Below are 22,237 nucleotides of genomic sequence, written 5' to 3' on the forward strand. Positions count from 1 at the left end.
CTGCCTCGCTACAGAACCTGAAGGTGAAGGTGCTGGACCGGCCGAGCGTCACCAGACCTAAACCCAATAGAGAATGAGGGACAAGGACATAACAATATACAAGGCCTCTGCAGCCCAGGACAAATCCATGCACAATTCCACCTGCTTCAAAGATGGACGTGGCCCCTGTGCGGCTGCACCGATCATTGTCTGCCCCTGCTCAGAACCACACATTGGTAGATATGAGGATGCATTGCATTGTGGCATTTACACCATGAGGACAGCAGAATTGTGAATGCAGCTCTGGGAATGTCTAGCGCACAAGATCCTTCACATTCTGGCCTCTATTCTTATTTGGCGGAATAACTCAGCACCAGGCAGTGCGCAGAAGGAGCTTTATTTCATGGCTGGTCATGGATTTAGCAGGGATTCAGAGTCTGTAGGACTTCTTCTCTGACTGTGCCGCTGCCGCAGAATCTGTAACTGCAAGGGAAGATTACAAGGGGTTAAACCTGCCCAGGTCATAGTGGCTCGCAGAACATCCCAGAGGGGCCTATAGCAAGAAAGTGAGGGGTCTCTGGGGTGAGAGAGCTCCAGGGGACAGGAAGGCGACTGGAGGGGAGAGCTAAGCAGGTGGGACTCGGTGCCACACACAAGAACATGAGAAAGCATCGGTGAAGGGCAGCGGTGGGCTCTGGGTCTACTGGCAGCTCTGCCTCAGACTGTGGACACATTCAGTGGTACCTGCAGACCACCCTGCACCCTGGGGTGGGTCCAGGGACCCAGGAGCTCAGTCTGGAGACTTGTAAAGTATTCAGGTACACTCAGAGGTGGAGAGGACAAGAAAGGACTAAGTGCACCTGATCTACGGACCTGCTGGTCCTGGACAGGAGCTCAGAGACCATCGATGATCGTGGCTTCCACGCTATGTGGCACCACAAACGGTGGACTGGGCAATGTGTGCTATGTGGCTCTGTCTGGGGGACTGAACCCTGCTCATGGCAGCCGGGAGGATCATTTCTACTGGTTGTCAGTCTATAATCAGGTAGTCAGAGTTGGACGCTGTGGCGACTATGGCCACCGTCAGGTTAGAGTTACCTGGGCATTCTGTGCTGGTGGATGGCGGCTGCTCTTTGCCCCACCGAGGCACCCAGGTGGCCGATGATGGGTGCAGAGGACCCTGCTCTGACCCCGTGGTGGTTATAATGACCGTAGATAACAAGTGTCACTTACCTTACTCCATCTTTTCCATACTGGACAGTTGCGGACGAGGCCCCGATGGTGGGGAAGAGAGGGTTAATGACGTTATTGTTCCAGACGAATTTCACTCTATTGAGGGGCCCGACGTCGGACTCCACATCGATGTACCCCGTGTACGCGTTCCCTGTGTTGATGTATCCCCTGCGCAGAGGAAAAAAGCGACCAGTATAACTGGCATCATACAGGGCGGCCTGGCACCGAGCGAAAAGCTGCAACATGCCAGGTGGAGTCTGGCATTACATGGGCACAGTATGATATTACATAGGCACGGCCTGTCTCTGGGCATTACATGGGCACAGTATAATATGACATGGGCATGGCCTGTCTCTGGGCATTACATGGGCACAGTATAATATGACATGGGCATGGCCTGTCTCTGGGCATTACATGGGCACAGTATAATATGACATGGGCACTTTACATATATGGCCATTACATGTGCACAGTGTGCCACCATCAGGGCACGGCATGACATTACATGGACACGGCATGTCTCTGGGCATTATGTGGGCACAGTATAACACTACATGGGTACTATATGTGTATGGGCATTACGTGGGCACTGCGAGCCACCATCGGGGCATAGCATGACATTACATGAGCACTATGTGGGCATGGCCGGGCGTTACATGGGCACCATGTGCCACCATCAGGGCATAGCATGACATTACATGAGCACTATGTGGGCATGGCCGGGCGTTACATGGGCACCATGTGCCACCATCAGGGCATAGCATGACATTACATGAGCACTATGTGGGCATGGCCGGGCGTTACATGGGCACCATGTGCCACCATCAGGGCATAGCATGACATTACATGAGCACTATGTGGGCATGGCCTGGCGTTACATGGGCACCATGTGCCACCATCAGGGCATAGCATGACATTACATGAGCACTATGTGGGCATGGCCTGGCGTTACATGGGCACCATGTGCCACCATCAGGGCATAGCATGACATTACATGAGCACTATGTGGGCATGGCCTGGCGTTACATGGGCACCATGTGCCACCATCCGGACAGCTTTAGGCTTCGTTCATGCACTCACTTGAATATCTCATACTGACGAGTGTTCCCATTGGGACCAAACAAGGAAACGTGGAAAAATCCCTGGACGTTGAGCGTACCGACGACCTGTATGGTGACCTTGTATCTCCAGCCTGTGGGGGGCGCCAGAAGCAGAGTGTTACATATGTGATATTCCACATTCTACATCATTATAGTCGTCTCTTAGGAAACATTCGTGATTGGATGACGAGGATTTGCCGCAGTCGTATCCAGTCTGGAGAACCTTTGTGATGTACACATCATTGGATACGATGTTTCTGTGCAGGTGGATTGGAGACATTGTCACAAACCCTCAGCTGTGTGAGCAGAACTAGGGCAAGAGAATGTTTTCAGCCTTTTGATGTAACAAGAATGTTTCCATACATCGACAGCAAACACAGATTTTGAAAATAGTTCACAATGCAGACACAAATTCAGCCGGAAAGTGGCAGAAGGATAATTAGGATTATTACATCAGGGAAGTGCAACCTACGAGCGAAGCTGGAACTGTCGCCGGTGCGGAGGAAGAACTTCTGCCCGGACGCCCCCTTGTAACTGTCCGCATAGTGTCCCATTAATGGGCATCCCCCACTGGGGCACGGGAACCCCGAACCCTACAACAAAGCAGAGATGTTAACGTCCTATAAACGATACTGCACAGAAAATGTCTGGCCTTGGCGAGTCTTGGCCGATTTATGCGCCGACTCGCAGCACGCGGAAAACAGCTGAGGAAAAAGATCACAGATCTGCTGTGCCGCATGGAATAATGTTGAGGCGAGTGCAGGCCCCTTCTTAATCGGAGTTCACTCATCCAAGTTACATGTTAGTGTGAGTGAGGCCTAATAGTGACTATAGCGTGCAGTGTGTGCGAGCATCGTGACACCGTTCCTCCTCTCAGTGCGTCTGGGATGATTGACAGATTGCTGCACTGTGGAATCAGGACCTTGCTGAGCCGTTAGTTAGTTGAGGGACAGCTCAGCCGTCCAATCTGACTCTGGAAGGTGCTGGGTTATTCAGGTGTGGCCTGTTCCTGGTGATTGCCCAGCTATTTAGCTGAGTAGTCAGTCCCAGATCGCTGCCAGTTATAGCACTTTGCTCAGTGGTGCTTGTTGGCTGCGTTCATCTGTGTTCTATGTTGTGATTTATTGATACCAGACCTTGGACCTCCTCTGACCATCCATCTGCCTTGTTCCTTTGCTTTGACTCACTATCCTCGTGTTATTCTGAACATGACCTGACTACGGCTTTGTCTTTTGCCTTAGGGTATGTGCGCACGTTGCTTTTTACCTGCTTTTTACCTGCTTTTTTGCTGCTTTTTCTTCTGCGCTGTTTAATGCCAAAATGGATGTGTTCTTCTATTCAAGCAAAGTCTATGGGAATTTGGGTTTCTTGTTCACACTATGTTGTTCAAAATGCTGCCTTTTTGTGGCAGAACTTTGGTCAAAAACTCAGCTTTTCAAAGAAGCAACATGTCAATTGTTTTTGCCATTTGGGTTTTGCACTGCAAAGCTGAGTTTTTGACCAAAGTTCTGCCACAAAAAGGCAGCATTTTGAACAACATAGTGTGAACAAGAAACCCAAATTCCCATAGACTTTGCTTGAATAGAAGAACACATCCATTTTGGCATTAAACAGCGCAGAAGAAAAAGCAGCAAAAAAGCAGGTAAAAAGCAGGTAAAAAGCAACGTGCGCACATACCCTTTGTCCACGACGTGCTCTCTTGGTATCTGAGCCTGGAACGTTTCCCTACCCTGCCTCATGGCTTGTGTGTGTAGTGACTGCCATCACATTACTTTGCAAAGTTTTCCGCTTCCAACAGTAGTTATGGCTTCTGAACCTTCTGATGTGCAATTGTTCTCTCCGGAACCAGTGGTGGCACGTACTGGTAATTTCCAAATGGTCACAACAGTCTGCTGTTTTGACACATTAAGGATGATCTATCACGATCCTGACAGAGTCCAGGTGACAGAGACAAAGACCATGAACCTGACGCAGGGGCCACACTGCTAAGGACTGTAGTTACGAGTTCCAGCAATGGTCCTCTGAAGTCCTTTGGTATGATGCAGCTCTCAGGTTCCAGATCCATAGAGACCTTTCGGATACTATTAAGGACGCTCTGGCTCTGAATACTCCAACTTGTCCGTTGGGGGAGACCATGACTCAGGCCATTTTATTGGATCTAAGAATTCAGGAGAGACGTGATGACCGACAGGAGGTTTGGATCATTCTTCCCAAATCAATCCACTTACCTGAGGAACCTATGGAGGTAGAAGCAACCAACTCAGGGGCTCTTGAGAAGAGACGTTGACATGACTCTGCCTCTGAACATTTCCTTAAGCACTGCTCGGCATGCCCTCAAGCAAAAAATCCATCAAGAGATGCCCAAGTCTGGGTGATTATCGAGGAGGTCACCCAGACTTCCAGATACGTTTTTACGTCTCAGATAAATTACAGCTGAACGTCATTGATTGGGGTCCGTATTGTCATAAAAGATGTCTTAGTCCGGAAGAGGTTTTCCCTACTATTCTGGAGGGTCTGCCGGGTACCTGAAGGGCTTTAGAGATGTTTTCTCAGAACATAGGCAAGGGTATTTCCTCCTCAGCATCCTGATGACTCTGCTATCAATCTTATTCTCAAAGCCAAATCATGTAAAGCTCACCTGTATAATCTATTGGGATCTGAATGGACCGCCATGAAAAAATATGGAAACAAAGGTTTACGGAAGGGTCATATCCATCCTTCCTCCTCGCCTGTAGCTGTTGGATTATTCTTTGTTAAAAAGAAAATAAAAACCAAACATTTTTATATGCTTGGACCGTCCTGATAAAGGTCACCTTGACGTGGTGGGATGGCAGCTACATTTTTTTGATTAAAATAATGTTACCTACGTATCCTGTAATTCACATGCAGCATTGCTAATTATTTATTTTTTGGTATCTGCTCTTTTTTCGCTTTTTTCTTGGTTGGTGTTGTTTGTTAAAAAGAAAGATGGGAGTCTGCGTCCTCGCCTCGGCTTCCGTGAATTAAATAAAATGACGGTCATGAATACTTACCCACTTCCACTCATCCCTGATCTATATAATCAGCTTATGGAGGCTAAATGGTTTTCTAAGCTTGATCTGTTGGTGAAATTTACTTTTTGTCTACAAGAAATTCGTTCCTGGGGTTTATTGTATCTGCAGGATGGTTTAAGACGGATCCTGGGAAGGTGCAAGCTATAATTGATTGGGTTCAACCTCCAGACTTTAAAGAATTCCAGGCATTCGAGGATTCACCAATTACTACAATTACTACAGAAAATCTATTAAGGGTTTCTCTCAGATTATCAAACCTCTCACTGATGTCACACGTGAGGAGTTGGATCTGAGGGTTTGGTTACTGGATGCTGTTAGGGCCTTTAAGAAATTGAAAGAGTGTATTTTGTTGGCTCCAGTTCTTGTCCAGCCCGATTTCCAACAGCCACTCATTGTGGAAGTGGACGCTTCTGAGATCGGGGCGGGGGCTGTATTGTGTCAAGGCCCCAAAACGTTGACCAACTTGTGGCCATGTGCCTTTTTCTCTAGGAAATTCTCATTTGTTGAGAGAGATTACGATGTTGAGAATCGCAAGTTGCTCGTTGTCAAATTAGCTTTTGAAGAATGAAAACATTTTTTTAGAGAGCTGTTCATTATATCACGAGTGTGGTGGATCGTATAAATTTAGCTTATATTGAATCTGCCTAACAGTTGACTCAAGACCGACCAGATGGTCCTGAAATTTCTATAGATTAAATGTTTCAATCAAGTTCAGGCCAAGGTCAAAGAACGTGAGGGCTGGAGCTTTGTCACATAGTCTTGATTCCGTGTCTCCTCCACAACCTCCATACTCCATTCTTCCTCTGGTTATTGTGGTTTCTGTGGTGTCCTCGGATGCAGAGATCTGTGAAGAACGGCCGTTGGCTCCTTCAACTACTCCTGGATCCATGTTGTTTATTCCTGTACCTGAGATTACGTTTGTTGCAGGAATTTCATGACTCCATGTTGAGTGGTCACCCGGGGGTCACAGCTACCCAGAAAGCTATTGCTGGACTCAGGTGGTCATCCATGTATAATGATATTAAAGATTTTGTATCCACTGGTGAAACTTGCGCTAAAGTCAATCCTAGCCAATCACCAATTCCATAAAGACCGTGGACTTGCCTGTGCATGGATTTCATCACTGATTTGCCGCTGTCTGGTGGGAAAACTGTTATTTGGGCGGGGGTCAACCGATTCAGTAAACAAGCCCACTTTATTCCCTTATCTTGGTTACCTAATGACGAAACACTTTCCAGGTTGTTTCTCAATCATGTGGGGAGATTGCATGGAATCCTTCTGAACATTGTGTATTATAGGGGGGCGCAATTTGTCTCCAAACTCTGGAGAGCTTTTTATCGGAAACCAACGGTCAGACATAGAGGACAAATCTGTCCTGCTCTGCAGGAAGACTGGTCCTCATTCAACTTTAACAATTGGGTCAATCAGGCCTCTAGAATCTCGCCTTTCTTTGTAATTATGGTTTTCATCCTCCTTTTGGTGAATTCTCTAGGATGAGTTCTGGGGTCCTGGAGTAGAAGTGGCCATACAAAAACTTGGGGTGTCTGGGGGGGGAGGTTCAAAAGAATATTGTTGGCTCAACTTCGTAAAAAATGGAAAGCCAATAGGAAGCATTCGGCAGGTCCCGTCTTCAAAGTTGGAGATGAGGTTTGGTTATCTTCCAAAATTATTAAGCTGAAGGTGCCATCAGCGAAGTTAGGTCCTAAATTTATTGGCCAATATGAGGTGGTTGTCATGATGTATGTGCTTTTCTCCCTCCCATATTTCTTGTATAAGATGCCATGTGATGTATTTTACCTTCTCACTGTATTTGCTGTAATACTATGTCAGGATGTGATGTCACTTTCCTTTGGTTGTACTTACTGAACACTTTGAAATGTCTTGGGATGTAAGTAACCATACCTTCCCCCCATCTCCTGTGTCTCTGGGCCCATAATGCAATTATCTCTTGTCCACACAGCCAGGGGAACTTCTCATTGTTTCGTAAGCAGTGGATAACGCCAACTACACAAACCTGTAGACATCTCGGAGCCAACCTTCTAGAATCTTCTAGTGGGCCCAACCATTGCATAGACCCCTACCCTTGAGGGGCGGGCCCACGAGCTCAAACAATTCACTCCTGTTTCTAAATGCAGTTGGGAGTTGAGTTTTTGAAGAGGAAGGGAGCGAGATCTGAATCTGCGGAGAGACCTCGCCGTCCAGTGGATTGTGTGGGATTTCTGGGACTCTGAAAAGGACTATTACGTTGTGATCTGGCACTTCGGATTATCGGGAGGTGCCCCCGAATCTGTTTTATTTGGACTTGTCGTGTGCTGTTCCTGTATTCCTGTTAGTAAACCTGTTGGATCATCCTCGGCCTGTTGTCTCTCTTTGCTCTGATGTACACCCCGTCACAAACTGGTGGCAGCGGCGGGATCAGAGCAGAAGAAATGGAGGACAACAGCCAATCGACGTCTGAAACCAGAACCTCAGGATACAGGAACTGGACTGTGGCGAGTCTACAAACAAAGGCCCGTGAATTAGGTGTCGGCTACAAAGGACTCTCTAAGGAGCAACTAATTGAGGCATTGGAACACGCTTGCCTGCAAGATGGCACCGAGGAACAATTTCCACAGCAAGGGGAGCAAAGACGGGAGCCGGAGGTGAATACCCAAAAAAGTCAATGGGTTGTGTGGTACAAGGAAAAGATGGCACTGCTTGGAGATGAGGCCACCATAGAAGATAAGAGGGAGGCCATGCGTGGAGCTGAAGAGAAGGAGCGCAGGATGGAGGAGATGGCATTGCTGGATAAGCAGCTCGCTGTGGAAGCCGCGAGAGGTTCCAGACAGACTGTAACCCCAGCACCCATCATGAGGGAACTTCCCAGAGTGTCCCGCAAAGACTTCAAGCAGTTTAATGAGGCTGCTGGTGACATTGAGGGCTTCTTCTAGGACTTTGAGCATCAGTGTCGATTAATGGAAGTCCCAGAAAGGGAGCGCGTCCGGCATCTGGTTGGGCTCTTAGAGGGTGGAGCTGCTGCAGCCTATAGAGCTATGGACCCTCGGTGGAACTGTGAGTATGCGGATATTAAACAGACTATTCTAGAACATTATGCTGTAACGCCAGACACTTACAGGACTCAGTTCCGTACTCTAGCATGTGATGAGGAAGTGTCCTTCAAGATGTATGCCCACAAACTCAAACATCTGTGGCATCGTTGGTTGGAGGCAGAGGAGGCCTTAACCTTGGAGACCGTCCTCCAGGTCCTCCTAAAAGAGCAGTTTTACTTCAAGTGCCCCGCTGAGATCCGGGAATGGGTGCGTGAAAGGAGACCAGCCACTGTGGAGGAAGCTGCAGCTCTAGCTGATGAGGCTCTCACCATCAAGCCTCAGTGGAAAAAACTACGACCCAGTGAGAAAAAAAACACCAACCCCCCAACGCTGGTGGCCCCTGGTCCTTCTGGCCCCAATGTTCACCATCACCCTAGACCGTCAACTCATGGGGACCTTCGTGTGACTGTGCCTCGCATTACTCATGCTCCACCTTTGGGAATACGACGCGGAGGAAGAATCCCAGAGCGCAGATGTTATGGGTGTGGGCAGCCTGGGCACATGCAATTCCAATGTCCAGGTGTTCGTAGACAGAACAGCTACAGATCGCCTTTGCCTGTTCATTACCTACAGACACCTTCACCAGGAGAAGAGCTGGATTCTGTGCCTGATGACTTGCCAAGTGACTCAGATATCCTGGCTCCCCTGCCCGGAGTCTATGGGGTGCGAGCTCCAGCCACCTGTTCTTCTGATCTTCAGGACAAACATCTACAGGAGGTCGTGCTGGATGGCCAAAAAGTTGTTGGCTTCCGTGACACTGGGGCTTTCCTCACCATAGCCGATCCCCGAGTAATTCAACCACAAGCAATTCAAAAGGGACCAGGAATTGCCATTGAACTGGCAGGAGGTACCCAGAGATATATTCCAAGAGCGAGTGTGACCCTGGATTATGGCTTTGGGGCAAAACAATGTGTGGTCGGTGTGATGAGCGGCCTCCCTGCAGACGTTCTTCTAGGAAATGATGTGGGGAATCTTCATTGCCACTTTGTCGGTGCGGTAACCAGAAGTCAAGCCAAGAGAGCAGCCCATGTGGACGTGTACAACCCATCCATGGAACTGAGGCCACCAGAACTGCCATTACAGCCGGTGAGTGATTCTTCTTGTGGGGATAATATGAATGTTACTTGGGATAAAGTTCAGTTTAGACAAGAAGTAGAGACTGACCCCACCCTTGCTAGTTTTAGAACTCGGGCTGAAATAGGGCAGCTAGGGGAAAACGGAGAAAGAATTATCAGAGAAAATGGACTTCTGTATCGGGTTGCCAATGCCGACTCCCTAGATAAGCCCTGGACTTATAGCAAACAGCTGATTGTTCCTCAGAAGTACAGAATTCCCCTATTACACCTGGCTCATGACATTCCTACGGCTGGCCATCAAGGCAAAACCCGCACCGAGAGACGATTGACTCAAACTTTTTATTGGCTGGGGATTTCCCAAGCAGTGGCGCATTTCTGCCGAACTTGTGACATATGTCAGCGTAGAGGGCGACCCGGAGATCACCCAAAGGCACCCCTGCAACCGCTCCCTATAATAGAAGAACCCTTTCAAAGAGTAGCTGTTGATATCATTGGACCTCTGGCTAAACCAAGTAAATCTGGAAAGCAGTACATTCTCACTGTTGTGGACTACGCCACCCGATATCCAGAAGCCGTGGCCTTGTCAAGTATCTCTGCAGCCAAGGTGGCCGAGGCCTTGGTTATTATTTTTACCAGAGTAGGATTCCCCAGTGAGATCTTGTCGGACCAAGGCTCCCAGTTTATGTCAGAGTTGGTCCAGTGTCTGTGGCGCACCTGTGGAGTACGAGCGATCCGAACGACCCCGTATCATCCCCAAACAAATGGACTTTGAGAACGATTCAACGGCACTCTGAAGAATATGCTGAGGGCCTTCACGGACCGAGATTCAGACTGGGAGAAGTACCTACCCCATCTCTTGTTTGCCTATCGGGAAGTTCCCCAGGAGTCCACTGGGTTCTCCCCCTTTGAACTACTCTATGGAAGAAAGGTCCGAGGACCCTTAACCCTGCTCAAGGAATACTGGGAGGGGCAAGTTGAAGATACAGGAACCCCTGTTGTCCCTTATGTCCTAAAGCTGCGAGAAACCTTGGCCCAACTTGCTAGTTTTGCACAGAGTCATTTGCGTATGGCTCAAACCAGACAGAAGACATGGTATGACCGTAACGCACGCTATCGGGAGTTTGTAGAAGGACAACAAGTCTTAATGATTGTTCCCCATCGGCAGAATAAACTGCAGACCACATGGGAGGGTCCCTTCCGGGTTCTCAGAAAACTGAATGATACCAATTACCTTCTTGCTTTAGATGATCAGGGGCTAAGGCAAAAGACTGTCCATGTGAATATGATTAAGGAGTACCATGACCGGAACATTCCAATGATAGCAAGCTGTCGGTTGGCTTCAGAAGATGGTCAAGAGGATGAGGACTCTCTACCTGATCTCGTGGAAGCAGCGAGAGCCCCATCCACTGTGGAACAGGTTCCCCTGGGAGATTACCTGGACTCCTTACAGAAAATCCAGATGCTGGAAGTGCTTCAACAGAGACGGGCTGCTTTCTCATCCCAACCAGGTCGAACCACCGTCACCCAACATCATGTGGACACTCAGGGCATCCGTCCCATACAACTGGCTCCTTACCGGGTACCTGAATCAGTTCGAAACACCATGCAGCACGAACTGGAGGAGATGTTACAGCTTGGGGTAATCCAGGCCTCCCATAGCCCTTGGGCCTCCCCTGTGGTGTTAGTACCCAAGAAGGATGGGAGTACTCGATTTTGTGTGGACTATCGGCGACTAAACGACCATACCGTCAGCGATCCTTACCCAATGCCTCGTATTGACGAACTTCTAGACCGACTGGCTGGGTCCCGATATGTCACTACCTTGGATCTCAGTAAGGGATACTGGCAGATCCCTCTAACGGATGAAGGGAGAGAACGGTCCGCTTTTATAACCCCCTTTGGTCTGTATGAATTTCTAAGCATGCCTTTTGGAATGAAAAATGCCCCGGCCACCTTCCAGAGAATGGTGGATCAGATCCTCCGGGGATGTGATGACTTTGCTTGTGCCTACTTGGATGATATCGCCGTCTTCAGCCACACATGGGAGGAACATCTGAATCAAGTAGCCATTATTTTGGACCTGATTCTTGCAGCCGGCCTAACTATTCGACCCGATAAATGCCAATTGGGGATGGGGGAAGTCCAGTACCTAGGACATAGAGTGGGAGGAGGGAAGCTCCGACCTGAGCCTGCCAAAATCCAGGCTATTAGAGACTGGCCTGTACCCCAAACTAAGAAACAAGTTATGGCTTTTCTGGGCACTGCCAGTTATTACCGAAAATTTGTTTCTCATTTCAGTACTGTGGCCAAGCCTCTTACCGACCTGACCAAGAAAACAATGCCCCGGCTGGTGATCTGGACTCCAGCCTGTGATGAGGCTTTTAACCGGCTGAAGGATGCTTTGATCTGCGATCCTGTCCTGGCTGCTCCAGACTACAAGAGGAGATTCATTGTGCAAACGGATGCCTCTGCTTATGGACTGGGAGCTGTCCTCAGCCAGGTGAATGCAGCTGGGGACGAGCACCCCATCGCCTATCTCAGCCGGAAACTGCTGGACCGAGAAGTGGCCTATGCAACTGTTGAGAAGGAATGTCTGGCTGTAGTGTGGGCCCTTAAGAAACTACGGCCGTATCTGTATGGACAGGAATTCACTGTGGTTACTGATCACAATCCCCTCACCTGGCTGAACAGAGTCTCTGGGGACAATGGACGCTTACTGCGATGGAGCCTGGCTCTGCAGCCCTATAACTTTACCATACAATATAGAAGGGGCAGCCAACACCAAAATGCAGATGGACTGTCCAGGCAAGAGGAGCCTTGAGTCCTGTCAGCCATGCCTGCGTGTACTTAACCAGCGACCTGTAGAGGTCCCTAGTACGTACACAAGTTGGGAGGGGAAGGAATTGTCATGATGTATTTTACCTTCTCACTGTATTTGCTGTAATACTATGTCAGGATGTGATGTCACTTTCCTTTGGTTGTACTTACTGAACACTTTGAAATGTCTTGGGATGTAAGTAACCATACCTTCCCCCCATCTCCTGTGTCTCTGGGCCCATAATGCAATTATCTCTTGTCCACACAGCCAGGGGAACTTCTCATTGTTTCGTAAGCAGTGGATAACGCCAACTACACAAACCTGTAGACATCTCGGAGCCAACCTTCTAGAATCTTCTAGTGGGCCCAACCATTGCATAGACCCCTACCCTTGAGGGGCGGGCCCACGAGCTCAAACAATTCACTCCTGTTTCTAAATGCAGTTGGGAGTTGAGTTTTTGAAGAGGAAGGGAGCGAGATCTGAATCTGCGGACAGACCTCGCCGTCCAGTGGATTGTGTGGGATTTCTGGGACTCTGAAAAGGACTATTACGTTGTGATCTGGCACTTTGGATTATCGGGAGGTGCCCCCGAATCTGTTTTATTTGGACTTGTCGTGTGCTGTTCCTGTATTCCTGTTAGTAAACCTGTTGGATCATCCTCGGCCTGTTGTCTCTCTTTGCTCTGATGTACACCCCGTCACAGTGGTCAATCCGATGACCTTTAGATTGAAACTACCTCAGCCTCTTCGTGTCCCTAATGTCTTCCTAATGTCTTCCACAGATCCCTGTTAAAAGAATTTGTCCCTTCAGTGTGGTCCCCTTCAGTGTGGTCCCCTTCAGTGTGGCCTCCTTCAGTGTGGCCTCCTTCAGTGTGGCCTCCTTCAGTGTGGCCTCCTTCAGTGTGGCCTCCTTCAGTGTGATCTCCTTCAGTGTGATCTCCTTCAGTGTGGCCTCCTTCAGTGTGGCCTCCTTCAGTGTGGCCTCCTTCAGTGTGATCTCCTTCAGTGTGATCTCCTTCAGTGTGGCCTCCTTCAGTGTGGCCTCCTTCAGTGTGGCCTCCTTCAGTGTTGTCCTCTTCAAAGTGATCTCCTTCATCCCCATAGCCTCCTGTTTCCATTGTTAGAGGTTCAGAGGATCGTGGATTCTCAAAAGGTCCAGAATTCCCTCCAATATCTGGTTCATTGGAAGGACACAAGGACCCAAGGAGAGATTCTGGGTTTTGGTTTGTTCTGTAAAGATCGATAGGCTGGTCAGGGCCTTCCATCATGTGTTGCTCATCTCTGGCAGTCGTAGCATTTTGCTCATTGGTGCATGTTGGCTTCATTCACCTTCGCTCTAGGTTCTGATCTATTTCTGCCAGTCCTTCGACCTCCCATGACCGTGCAATTGCCTTGTACCTCGGCGCCGATCTACTATCTTCCTGGTGTTCTGTCCATGGACTGTGACCTGGCTACGCTTCTGCTTCAGTCCATGACGTGCTCTACTGGTGTCTGACCCCGGAATGTCTGACTAGGCTTGTGTGCAGTGACCAGCATGAGTGTGTGTGTAGTGCGCAGTGTATGTAACGTGCAGTGTGTGTAGTGTGCAGTATGTGTAACGTGCAGTGTGTGTAATGTACAGTGTGTGTGTGTGTAATGTACAGTGTGTGTAATGTACAGTGTGTGTGTGTATGTAATGTACAGTGTGTGTAATGTACAGTGTGTGTGTGTATGTAATGTACTGTGTGTGTGTGTGTGTAATGTACAGTGTGTGTGTAATGTGCAGTGTGTGTAATGTACAGTGTGTATGTAACGTGCAGTGTGTGCTGTACAGTGTGTGTGTGTGTGTGTAACGTGCAGTGTGTGTAATGTGCAGTGTGTGTAATGTACAGTGTGTACGTAACGTGCAGTGTGTGCTGTACAGTGTGTATGTAACGTGCAGTGTGTGCTGTACAGTGTGTATGTAACGTGCAGTGTGTGTAATGTACAGTGTGTATGTAACGTGCAGTGTGTGTAATGTACAGTGTGTATGTAACGTGCAGTGTGTGTAATGTGCAGTGTGTATGTAACGTGCAGTGTGTGTAATGTACAGTGTGTATGTAACGTGCAGTGTGTGTAATGTACAGTGTGTATGTAACGTGCAGTGTGTGTAATGTGCAGTGTGTGTAATGTGCAGTGTGTGTAACGTGCAGTGTGTGTAACGTGCAGTGTGTAGTGTGCAGTGTGTGTAGTGTGCAGTGTGTGTAGTGTGCAGTGTGTGTAGTGTGCAGTGTGTGTAACGTGCAGTGTGTAGTGTGCAGTGTGTGTAATGTGCAGTGTGTGTAATGTGCAGTGTGTGTAACGTGCAGTGTGTGTAACGTGCAGTGTGTAGTGTGCAGTGTGTGTAGTGTGCAGTGTGTGTAGTGTGCAGTGTGTGTAATGTGCAGTGTGTGTAATGTGCAGTGTGTGTAACGTGCAGTGTGTGTAACGTGCAGTGTGTAGTGTGCAGTGTGTGTAGTGTGCAGTGTGTGTAGTGTGCAGTGTGTGTAGTGTGCAGTGTGTGTAGTGTGCAGTGTGTGTAACGTGCAGTGTATGTAGTGTGCAGTGTGTGTAGTGTGCAGTGTGTGTAGTGTGCAGTGTGTGCTGTACAATGAGGTGATGCGGGGACATTAATGGCCAATCTTTACCGAGTTGAATGAGCTGTAGGTGGAGGTGGGAAACCCGACAAAGGCGTCCGGCCGCAGAATAGTCTCCGAGTAATATTTATAACTGCGCAAGTGATTGCAGGCGACGAAATCCCGAGTCCCTGCCGGAAACAGAACGAGAAAGTCACGTTACATGGGACTGCAGGCGACAACTACTACATTATCTGTACTCAGAGATAGCACTGTGTTATCTGTGGTGTTACATAGGACTGCAGGTGACATCTACTACATTATCTGTACTCAGAGATATCACTGTGTTATCTGTGGTGTTACATAGGACTGCAGGTGACATCTACTACATTATCTGTACTCAGAGATATCACTGTGTTATCTGTGGTGTTACATAGGACTGCCGGGGACATCTACTACATTATCTGTACTCAGAGATATCACTGTGTTATCTGTGGTGTTACATAGGACTGCAGGTGACATCTACTACATTATCTGTATTCAGAGATATCACTGTTATCTGTGGTGTTACATAGGACTGCAGGTGACATCTACTGCATTATCTGTACTCAGATATCACTGTGTTATCTGTGGTGTTACATAGGACTGCAGGTGACATCTACTACATTATCTGTATTCAGAGATATCACTGTTATCTGTGGTGTTACATAGGACTGCAGGTGACATCTACTACATTATCTGTACTCAGATATCACTGTGTTATCTGTGGTGTTACATAGGACTGCAGGTGACATCTACTGCATTATCTGTACTCAGAGGTATCACTGTGTTATCTGTGGGGTTACATAGGACTGCAGGTGACATCTACTACATTATCTGTACTCAGAGAGATATCACTGTGTTATCTGTGGTGTTACATAGGACTGCAGGTGACATCTACTACAATATCTGTACTCAGATATATCACTGTGTTATCTGTGGGGTTACATAGGACTGCAGGTGTCATCTACTGCATTATCTGTACTCAGAGAGATATCACTGTGTTATCTGTGGTGTTACATAGGACTGCAGGTGACATCTACTACATTATCTGTACTCAGAGAGATCTCACTGTGTTATCTGTGGTGTTACATAGGACTGCAGGTGACATCTACTACATTATCTGTACTCAGAGATATCACTGTGTTATCTGTGGTGTTACATAGGACTGCAGGTGACATCCACTACATTATCTGTACTCAGAGACATCACTGTGTTATCTGTGGTGTTACATAGGACTGCAGGCGACATCTACTACATTATCTGTACTCAGAGATATCACTGTGTTATCTGTGGTGTTACATAGGACTGCAGGTGACATCTACTACATTATCTGTACTCAGAGATATCACTGTGTTACCTGCAGTCCTATGTAACACCACAGATGACATCAACTACATTATCTGTACTCAGAGAGATCACTGTGTTATCTGTGGTGTTACATAGGACTGCAGGTGACATCTACTACATTATCTGTACTCAGAGATATCACTGTGTTATCTGTGGTGTTACATAGGACTGCAGGTGACATCTACTACATTATCTGTACTCAGAGAGATATCACTGTGTTATCTGTGGTGTTACATAGGACTGCAGGTGACATCTACTACATTATCTGTACTCAGAGATATCACTGTGTTATCTGTGGTGTTACATAGGACTGCAGGTGACATCTACTGCATTATCTGTACTCAGAGATATCACTGTGTTATCTGTGGTGTTACATGGGACTGCAGGTGACATCTACTACATTATCTGTACTCAGAGAGATATCACTGTGTTATCTGTGGTGTTACATAGGACTGCAGGTGACATCTACTGCATTATCTGTACTCAGAGATATCACTGTGTTATCTGTGGTGTTACATAGGACTGCAGGTGACATCTACTACATTATCTGTACTCAGAGAGATATCACTGTGTTATGTGTGGTGTTACATAGGACTGCAGGTGACATCTACTACATTATCTGTACTCAGAGATATCACTGTGTTATCTGTGGTGTTACATAGGACTGCAGGGGACATCTACTACATTATCTGTACTCAGAGAGATATCACTGTGTTATCTGTGGTGTTACATAGGACTGCAGGTGACATCTACTACATTATTTGAACTCAGAGAGATATCACTGTGTTATCTGTGGTGTTACATAGGACTGCAGGTGACATCTACTACATTATCTGTACTCAGAGGTATCACTGTGTTATCTGTGGTGTTACATAGGACTGCAGGTGACATCTACTACATTATCTGTACTCAGAGGTATCACTGTGTTATCTGTGGTGTTACATAGGACTGCAGGTGACATCTACTACATTATCTGTACTCAGAGAGATATCACTGTGTTATCTGTGGTGTTACATAGGACTGCAGGTGACATCTACTACATTATCTGTACTCAGAGGTATCACTGTGTTATCTGTGGTGTTACATAGGACTGCAGGTGACATCTACTACATTATCTGTACTCAGAGAGATATCCCTGTGTTATCTGTGGTGTTACATAGGACTGCAGGTGACATCTACTACATTATCTGTACTCAGAGATATCACTGTGTTATCTGTGGTGTTACATAGGACTGCAGGTGACCTCTACTGCATTATCTATACTCAGAGATATCACTGTGTTATCTGTGGTGTTACATAGGACTGCAGGTGACATCTACTACATTATCTGTACTCAGAGATATCACTGTGTTATCTGTGGTGTTACATGGGACTGCAGGTGACATCTACTGCATTATCTGTACTCAGAGATATCACTGTGTTATGTGTGGTGTTACATGGGACTGCAGGCGTTATCGTTACCTTGCCAGATCCCGTCGATGTCCACTATCTGGGACAGCGCGTTCTTCTTACATCCTGGCATCTCCTCTCCGCCGTTCGGGAAGAAGTCCACGTGGCCGAGCAGCTGACTCATCCCGAAACCTGCGACACAACTTGTGTTACTCGGCCTGTTAGGTTGTAATGTGGAGGATGGGAGTTGTACCCTCGGTGCCCCTCCTGGATTATACCCACCTATATTGGGGATCATCGGGGCAGCATCTGTGTGGATAGCATCAACGAATGCGGCATCTGAGGGGTCCAGCCGCACCTCAATCGGGGTCCCCTGGAAATAGGGTTCAGCAGGATCCAGTCCTGTGAGAAAAAAGAAAGAAGTTACAGGATTATACTCTCAGGGGGCAGTGATCCCGGATTACAGGGAAGTATGAGGGGCAGTGATCCCGGATTACAAGGCAGAATGAGGGGCAGTGATCTCGGATTAGAGGGCAGAATGAGGGGCAGTGATCTCGGATTACAGGGCAGAATGAGGGTCAGTGATCTCGGATTAGAGGGCAGAATGAGGGGCAGTGATCTCGGATTACAGGGCAGAATGAGGGGCAGTGATCTCGGATTAGAGGGCAGAATGAGGGGCAGTGATCTCGGATTAGAGGGCAGAATGAGGGGCAGTGATCTCGGATTAGAGGGCAGAATGAGGGGCAGTGATCTCGGATTAGAGGGCAGAATGAGGGGCAGTGATCTCGGATTACAGGGCAGAATGAGGGGCAGTGATCTCGGATTAGAGGGCAGAATGAGGGGCAGTGATCTCGGATTACAGGGCAGAATGAGGGGCAGTGATCTCGGATTAGAGGGCAGAATGAGGGGCAGTGATCTCGGATTACAGGGCAGAATGAGTGGCAGTGATCTCGGATTAGAGGGCAGTATGATGGGTAAACCCACACCAGGTGAAGATTTGTACATATTTTTGTGCATTACAGGAACCTGTCACCACTTTTTCGGCCTATAAACTGCGGCCACCACCACCGGGCTCTTATATACATCATTCTAACATGCTGCATTCTAACATGCTGTATATAAGAGCCCAGGCCAGGGGTGTAACATAAAAAACACTTTATATACTCACCTAACGGTCGCTCAGTTGGCCGTATGGTTGTCTCCGTTCTCCGGTGCCGGCACCGCCTCTTCCGGCCATCTTTGTTCTCCTTCTTCTGTAGCCGCGGTGCATGACGGGTCCGATGTCATCCACACTCACCGGCATTCAGGTCCTGAGCAGGGCAGATCAAAGTATTGTATGCGCCTGCGCAGGACCAGCGAGTGTGTATGATGTAGACGCGCCATGCACCTAGGCTTCAGAAGAGGACGAAGATGGCCGAAAGAGGAGGCGCCGGCACCGGAGAAACGAGACACCCATATGGCCCACCGAGCGACCGTTAAGTAAGTATTATAAAGTGTTTTTTTATGTTCTCACAGCGGCCTGGGCTCTTATATACAGCATGTTAGAATGCAGCATGGTAGAACGCTGTATATGAGAGCCCGGTGGTGGTGGCCGCAGCTTATAGGCCAAAAAAGTGGTGACAGGTTCCCTTTAACATGTAAAAATAGCCTCTCTCATTCACTGCCAGCAAGCAGAGCTCTTGTCTGCCTCCTTATTTCACGGGCCCCTTTACTTCAGCTTGGAGATTTCTTTAAGTTTCTCCGTATATAGTCACCCGTTATTCTTGCGATTCCGCGTCTCCTCTTCCCGACCTCTCCGGCCGCGTGCGCCCCCAGACTGTGACCGATGACGTGAACATTGCCAGGAGAATAGCCGAAGTTACTCTGGAAAACAGAATACATTCCACTGCATGATATTACAGCATTGGGGGGTACCACTGCATGTATGGGGGGTCCTAGAGCGGAAGATAAATCCTCCAGAGGAGATCCCAACGGCCCCAGGACACATCACCTGCTCTAGGAGACCCTTCCGGCGCCAGGAGACCCCACTGGCCCCAGGAGAGCCCGCCGGCCCAAGGAGACTTTGCCGGCCCAAACAGAGCCCGCCGGCCCCAGGAGACTTTGTCAGCCCCAGGAGAGTCCACCGGCCTCAAGAAACCCTGCCGGCCCCAGGAGAGCCCACCGGCCTCAAGAAACCGCGCTGGCCCCAGGAGAGCCCACCGGCCTCAAGAAACCCCGCCGGCCCCAGGAGAGCCCACCGGCCTCAAGAAATCCCGCTGGCCCTAGGATACTTTGTCAGCCCCAGGAGACCCCACCGCCCTCAGGAAACCCCGCTGGCCCCAGGAGACTTTGATGGCCCTGGGAAACTCCGCTGGCCTCAAGAGACTTTGCCAGCCTCAGGAGACCCCGCCAGTCCCAGGAGACTTTGCCGACCCCAGGAGACCCCGCCGGCCCCAGGAGACTTTGCCGACCCCAGGAGACCCTGCTGGCCTCAAGAGAGCCCGCCGGCCCCAGGAGACTTTGTCAGCCCCAGGAGACCCCGTCACCCTCAGGAAACCCTGCTGGCCCCAGGAGACTTTGATGGCCCTGGGAGACTCCGCTGGCCTCAAGAGACTTTGCCAGCCTCAGGAGATCCCGCCGGCCCCAGGAGACTTTGCTGATCCCAGGAGAGCCCGCCGGCCCAAGGAGACTTTTCCGGCCTCAGGAGATCCCGCCGGCCCCAGGAGACCCTGCTGGCTCCAGGAAACTTTGCCGACCCCAGGAGACCCCGCTGGCCTCAGGAGACTTTGCTGGCCCCAGGAGACCCCGCTAGCCCCAGGAGACTTTGCTGTTCTCTTGGAGACTCCGCCGGCCCCAGGAGATCCTGCAGGCCCCAGGAGCCTTTGCCGGACCCAGGAGACCCCGTCGTCCCCAGGAGACCCCGCCGTCCCCAGGAGACCCCGCCGTCCCCAGGAGACCCCGCCGTCCCCAGGAGAGCCTGCCGACCCCAGGAGAGCCCGCCGTCCCCAGGAGAGCCCGCTGTCCCCAGGAGAGCCCGGCGGCCCCAGGAGACCCCGCAGGTTCCAGGAGACTTTGCCGGACCCAGGAGACCCCGCCGGCCCCAAGAGAGCCCGCTGACCCCAGGAAAGCCTGCCAGCCCCAGGAGACCTTGGGACAACTCCTGACTGTTCCTGCATTGCTGCCTTCCCCGCTGTTATATTATTACTGATCTCGCTGGAATTTGTTACTTTGTTGCCGTTTCGTTGATCAGTTGCTGTTTTATGTTCCTGGCTTTGCTTTACCTTTCTGTGAGGCTGTTGTTGTGTGCAATGTGAGCAGAGCAACAATCACCCGACAAATGAGCAACGCGCTGGTCAGTCAGGTGAAAGCTTTGTTTATAAGACCTTTGTTCTCAGCAGCGCGCCGTCCGGTGTAACTATGTGCTGCTGAGGACAATGTCAGCCAGTCTACTCCAGATCATTCATGGAGGTGCCTGTGACATCGGCTATGAGACGGCCACCGATCAGCGAGAACGACAGTCCCTTAGACTGTGTTCACATGCAGCTGTTTTGAGGCCGTGAGAAATGCCGGCTTTTCTAGTGGAAGCTGCTTGTTTGGGGAGTTTTTCCTGCGTCCCTTCGTTTGGACAGCACCGAGCTCGGAGCATCGTCCATCGGACCTTACGGGACACCTTCTCACTATTTTCCCGCCAAGTTTTTTTAAAACCTGAAGCAGAAAAACTGCTCAAAGAACGGAACATGTGAATGGCGACGAGGATGACACTGACTGAATATTAGGAGCCTTTAAACCATTTTTTAAATAATTTTTGGAGCTGATCTGCTAAAAAAAAGTCTCAAAGAGCCCAAGATCCAATCCCCAGCAGAAGAGCTGTCAATCACTGATCGCAGCATTGTCCCAGGCATCAGAGCTGCGGACCACCTACCGAGAGAATGTCGATGAAATAGGCGACTTCTGCCCCCACCACTCGGATGTTATTGGAGGCCTGAGTGTAGAGCGTCCGCGAGCCGCCGCTCCAGTCAATGCAGAAGCAGTTGACGTCCTCCACCTGTAACATGGCCTGTAGAGACGAGGTGACACGTGTGAGCACCGCAGAGGGCGGGCAGCGGAGGGAGCAGAGGACACGCACCTTACACATGTCCATCAGCCAGCTCTCCTCTCCTTTATCAACAAAGCCATGGATGATGAACCGCGTCTTCCTGCTCGTCCTGAAGTTCGAGGCCGAGATGGTGGAAGGGTTAACGGCATTTACCTCCTGCAAATGATAATGGGCAAGTCAGGTGACAGACCAATCACAGCCAGAGGATGCCAATATGGCGCCAGCTGTGTCATGTGACAACAACGGCGGCACCAACATTTCCTGCTCCAGTCCTCAACAGCACTGACGGGAGAGGGACGTTTGGATTACAGAGGATTACAGGCTTAGGCCATTAGTAAATTGGAGGGCATGAGTAGGTGATTGACAGAGATGAGGGAGGAGATGTAGGGCGCTGTAGTACTGTGGAGAGTACGGGTAGGTGATAGACAGAGATGAGGAGGAGATGTAGGGCGGTGCAGCACTGT

At 49.2% G+C, this 22,237-nt stretch overlaps 1 protein-coding gene across 2 annotated transcripts in view; it reads right to left on the bottom strand.

Moving 5' to 3' along the window:
* Positions 1 to 366: 366 nt before the first annotated feature.
* LOC142310622 (pancreatic triacylglycerol lipase-like) overlaps positions 367 to 22,237 on the bottom strand; it is an 83,159-nt gene continuing 61,288 nt past the window's right edge. The window contains exons 4-13 of one of the 2 annotated variants that reach the window (XM_075348144.1): positions 21,804 to 21,929; positions 21,600 to 21,734; positions 19,453 to 19,561; positions 17,981 to 18,100; positions 17,771 to 17,890; positions 14,993 to 15,111; positions 2,785 to 2,905; positions 2,293 to 2,404; positions 1,213 to 1,380; positions 367 to 462 (exon numbers count right to left, since the gene is read on the bottom strand). In XM_075348144.1, the coding sequence (XP_075204259.1) occupies positions 399 to 462; positions 1,213 to 1,380; positions 2,293 to 2,404; positions 2,785 to 2,905; positions 14,993 to 15,111; positions 17,771 to 17,890; positions 17,981 to 18,100; positions 19,453 to 19,561; positions 21,600 to 21,734; positions 21,804 to 21,929 (1,194 nt within the window). In that variant the 3' untranslated portion in view covers positions 367 to 398. The remainder of the gene's footprint in view (positions 463 to 1,212; positions 1,381 to 2,292; positions 2,405 to 2,784; positions 2,906 to 14,992; positions 15,112 to 17,770; positions 17,891 to 17,980; positions 18,101 to 19,452; positions 19,562 to 21,599; positions 21,735 to 21,803; positions 21,930 to 22,237) is intronic. The other variant, XM_075348145.1, reaches the window with a different exon arrangement.

Source organism: Anomaloglossus baeobatrachus, chromosome 5 (genome assembly GCF_048569485.1).
Source record: "Anomaloglossus baeobatrachus isolate aAnoBae1 chromosome 5, aAnoBae1.hap1, whole genome shotgun sequence".
Lineage (NCBI taxonomy): Eukaryota > Metazoa > Chordata > Amphibia > Anura > Aromobatidae > Anomaloglossus > Anomaloglossus baeobatrachus.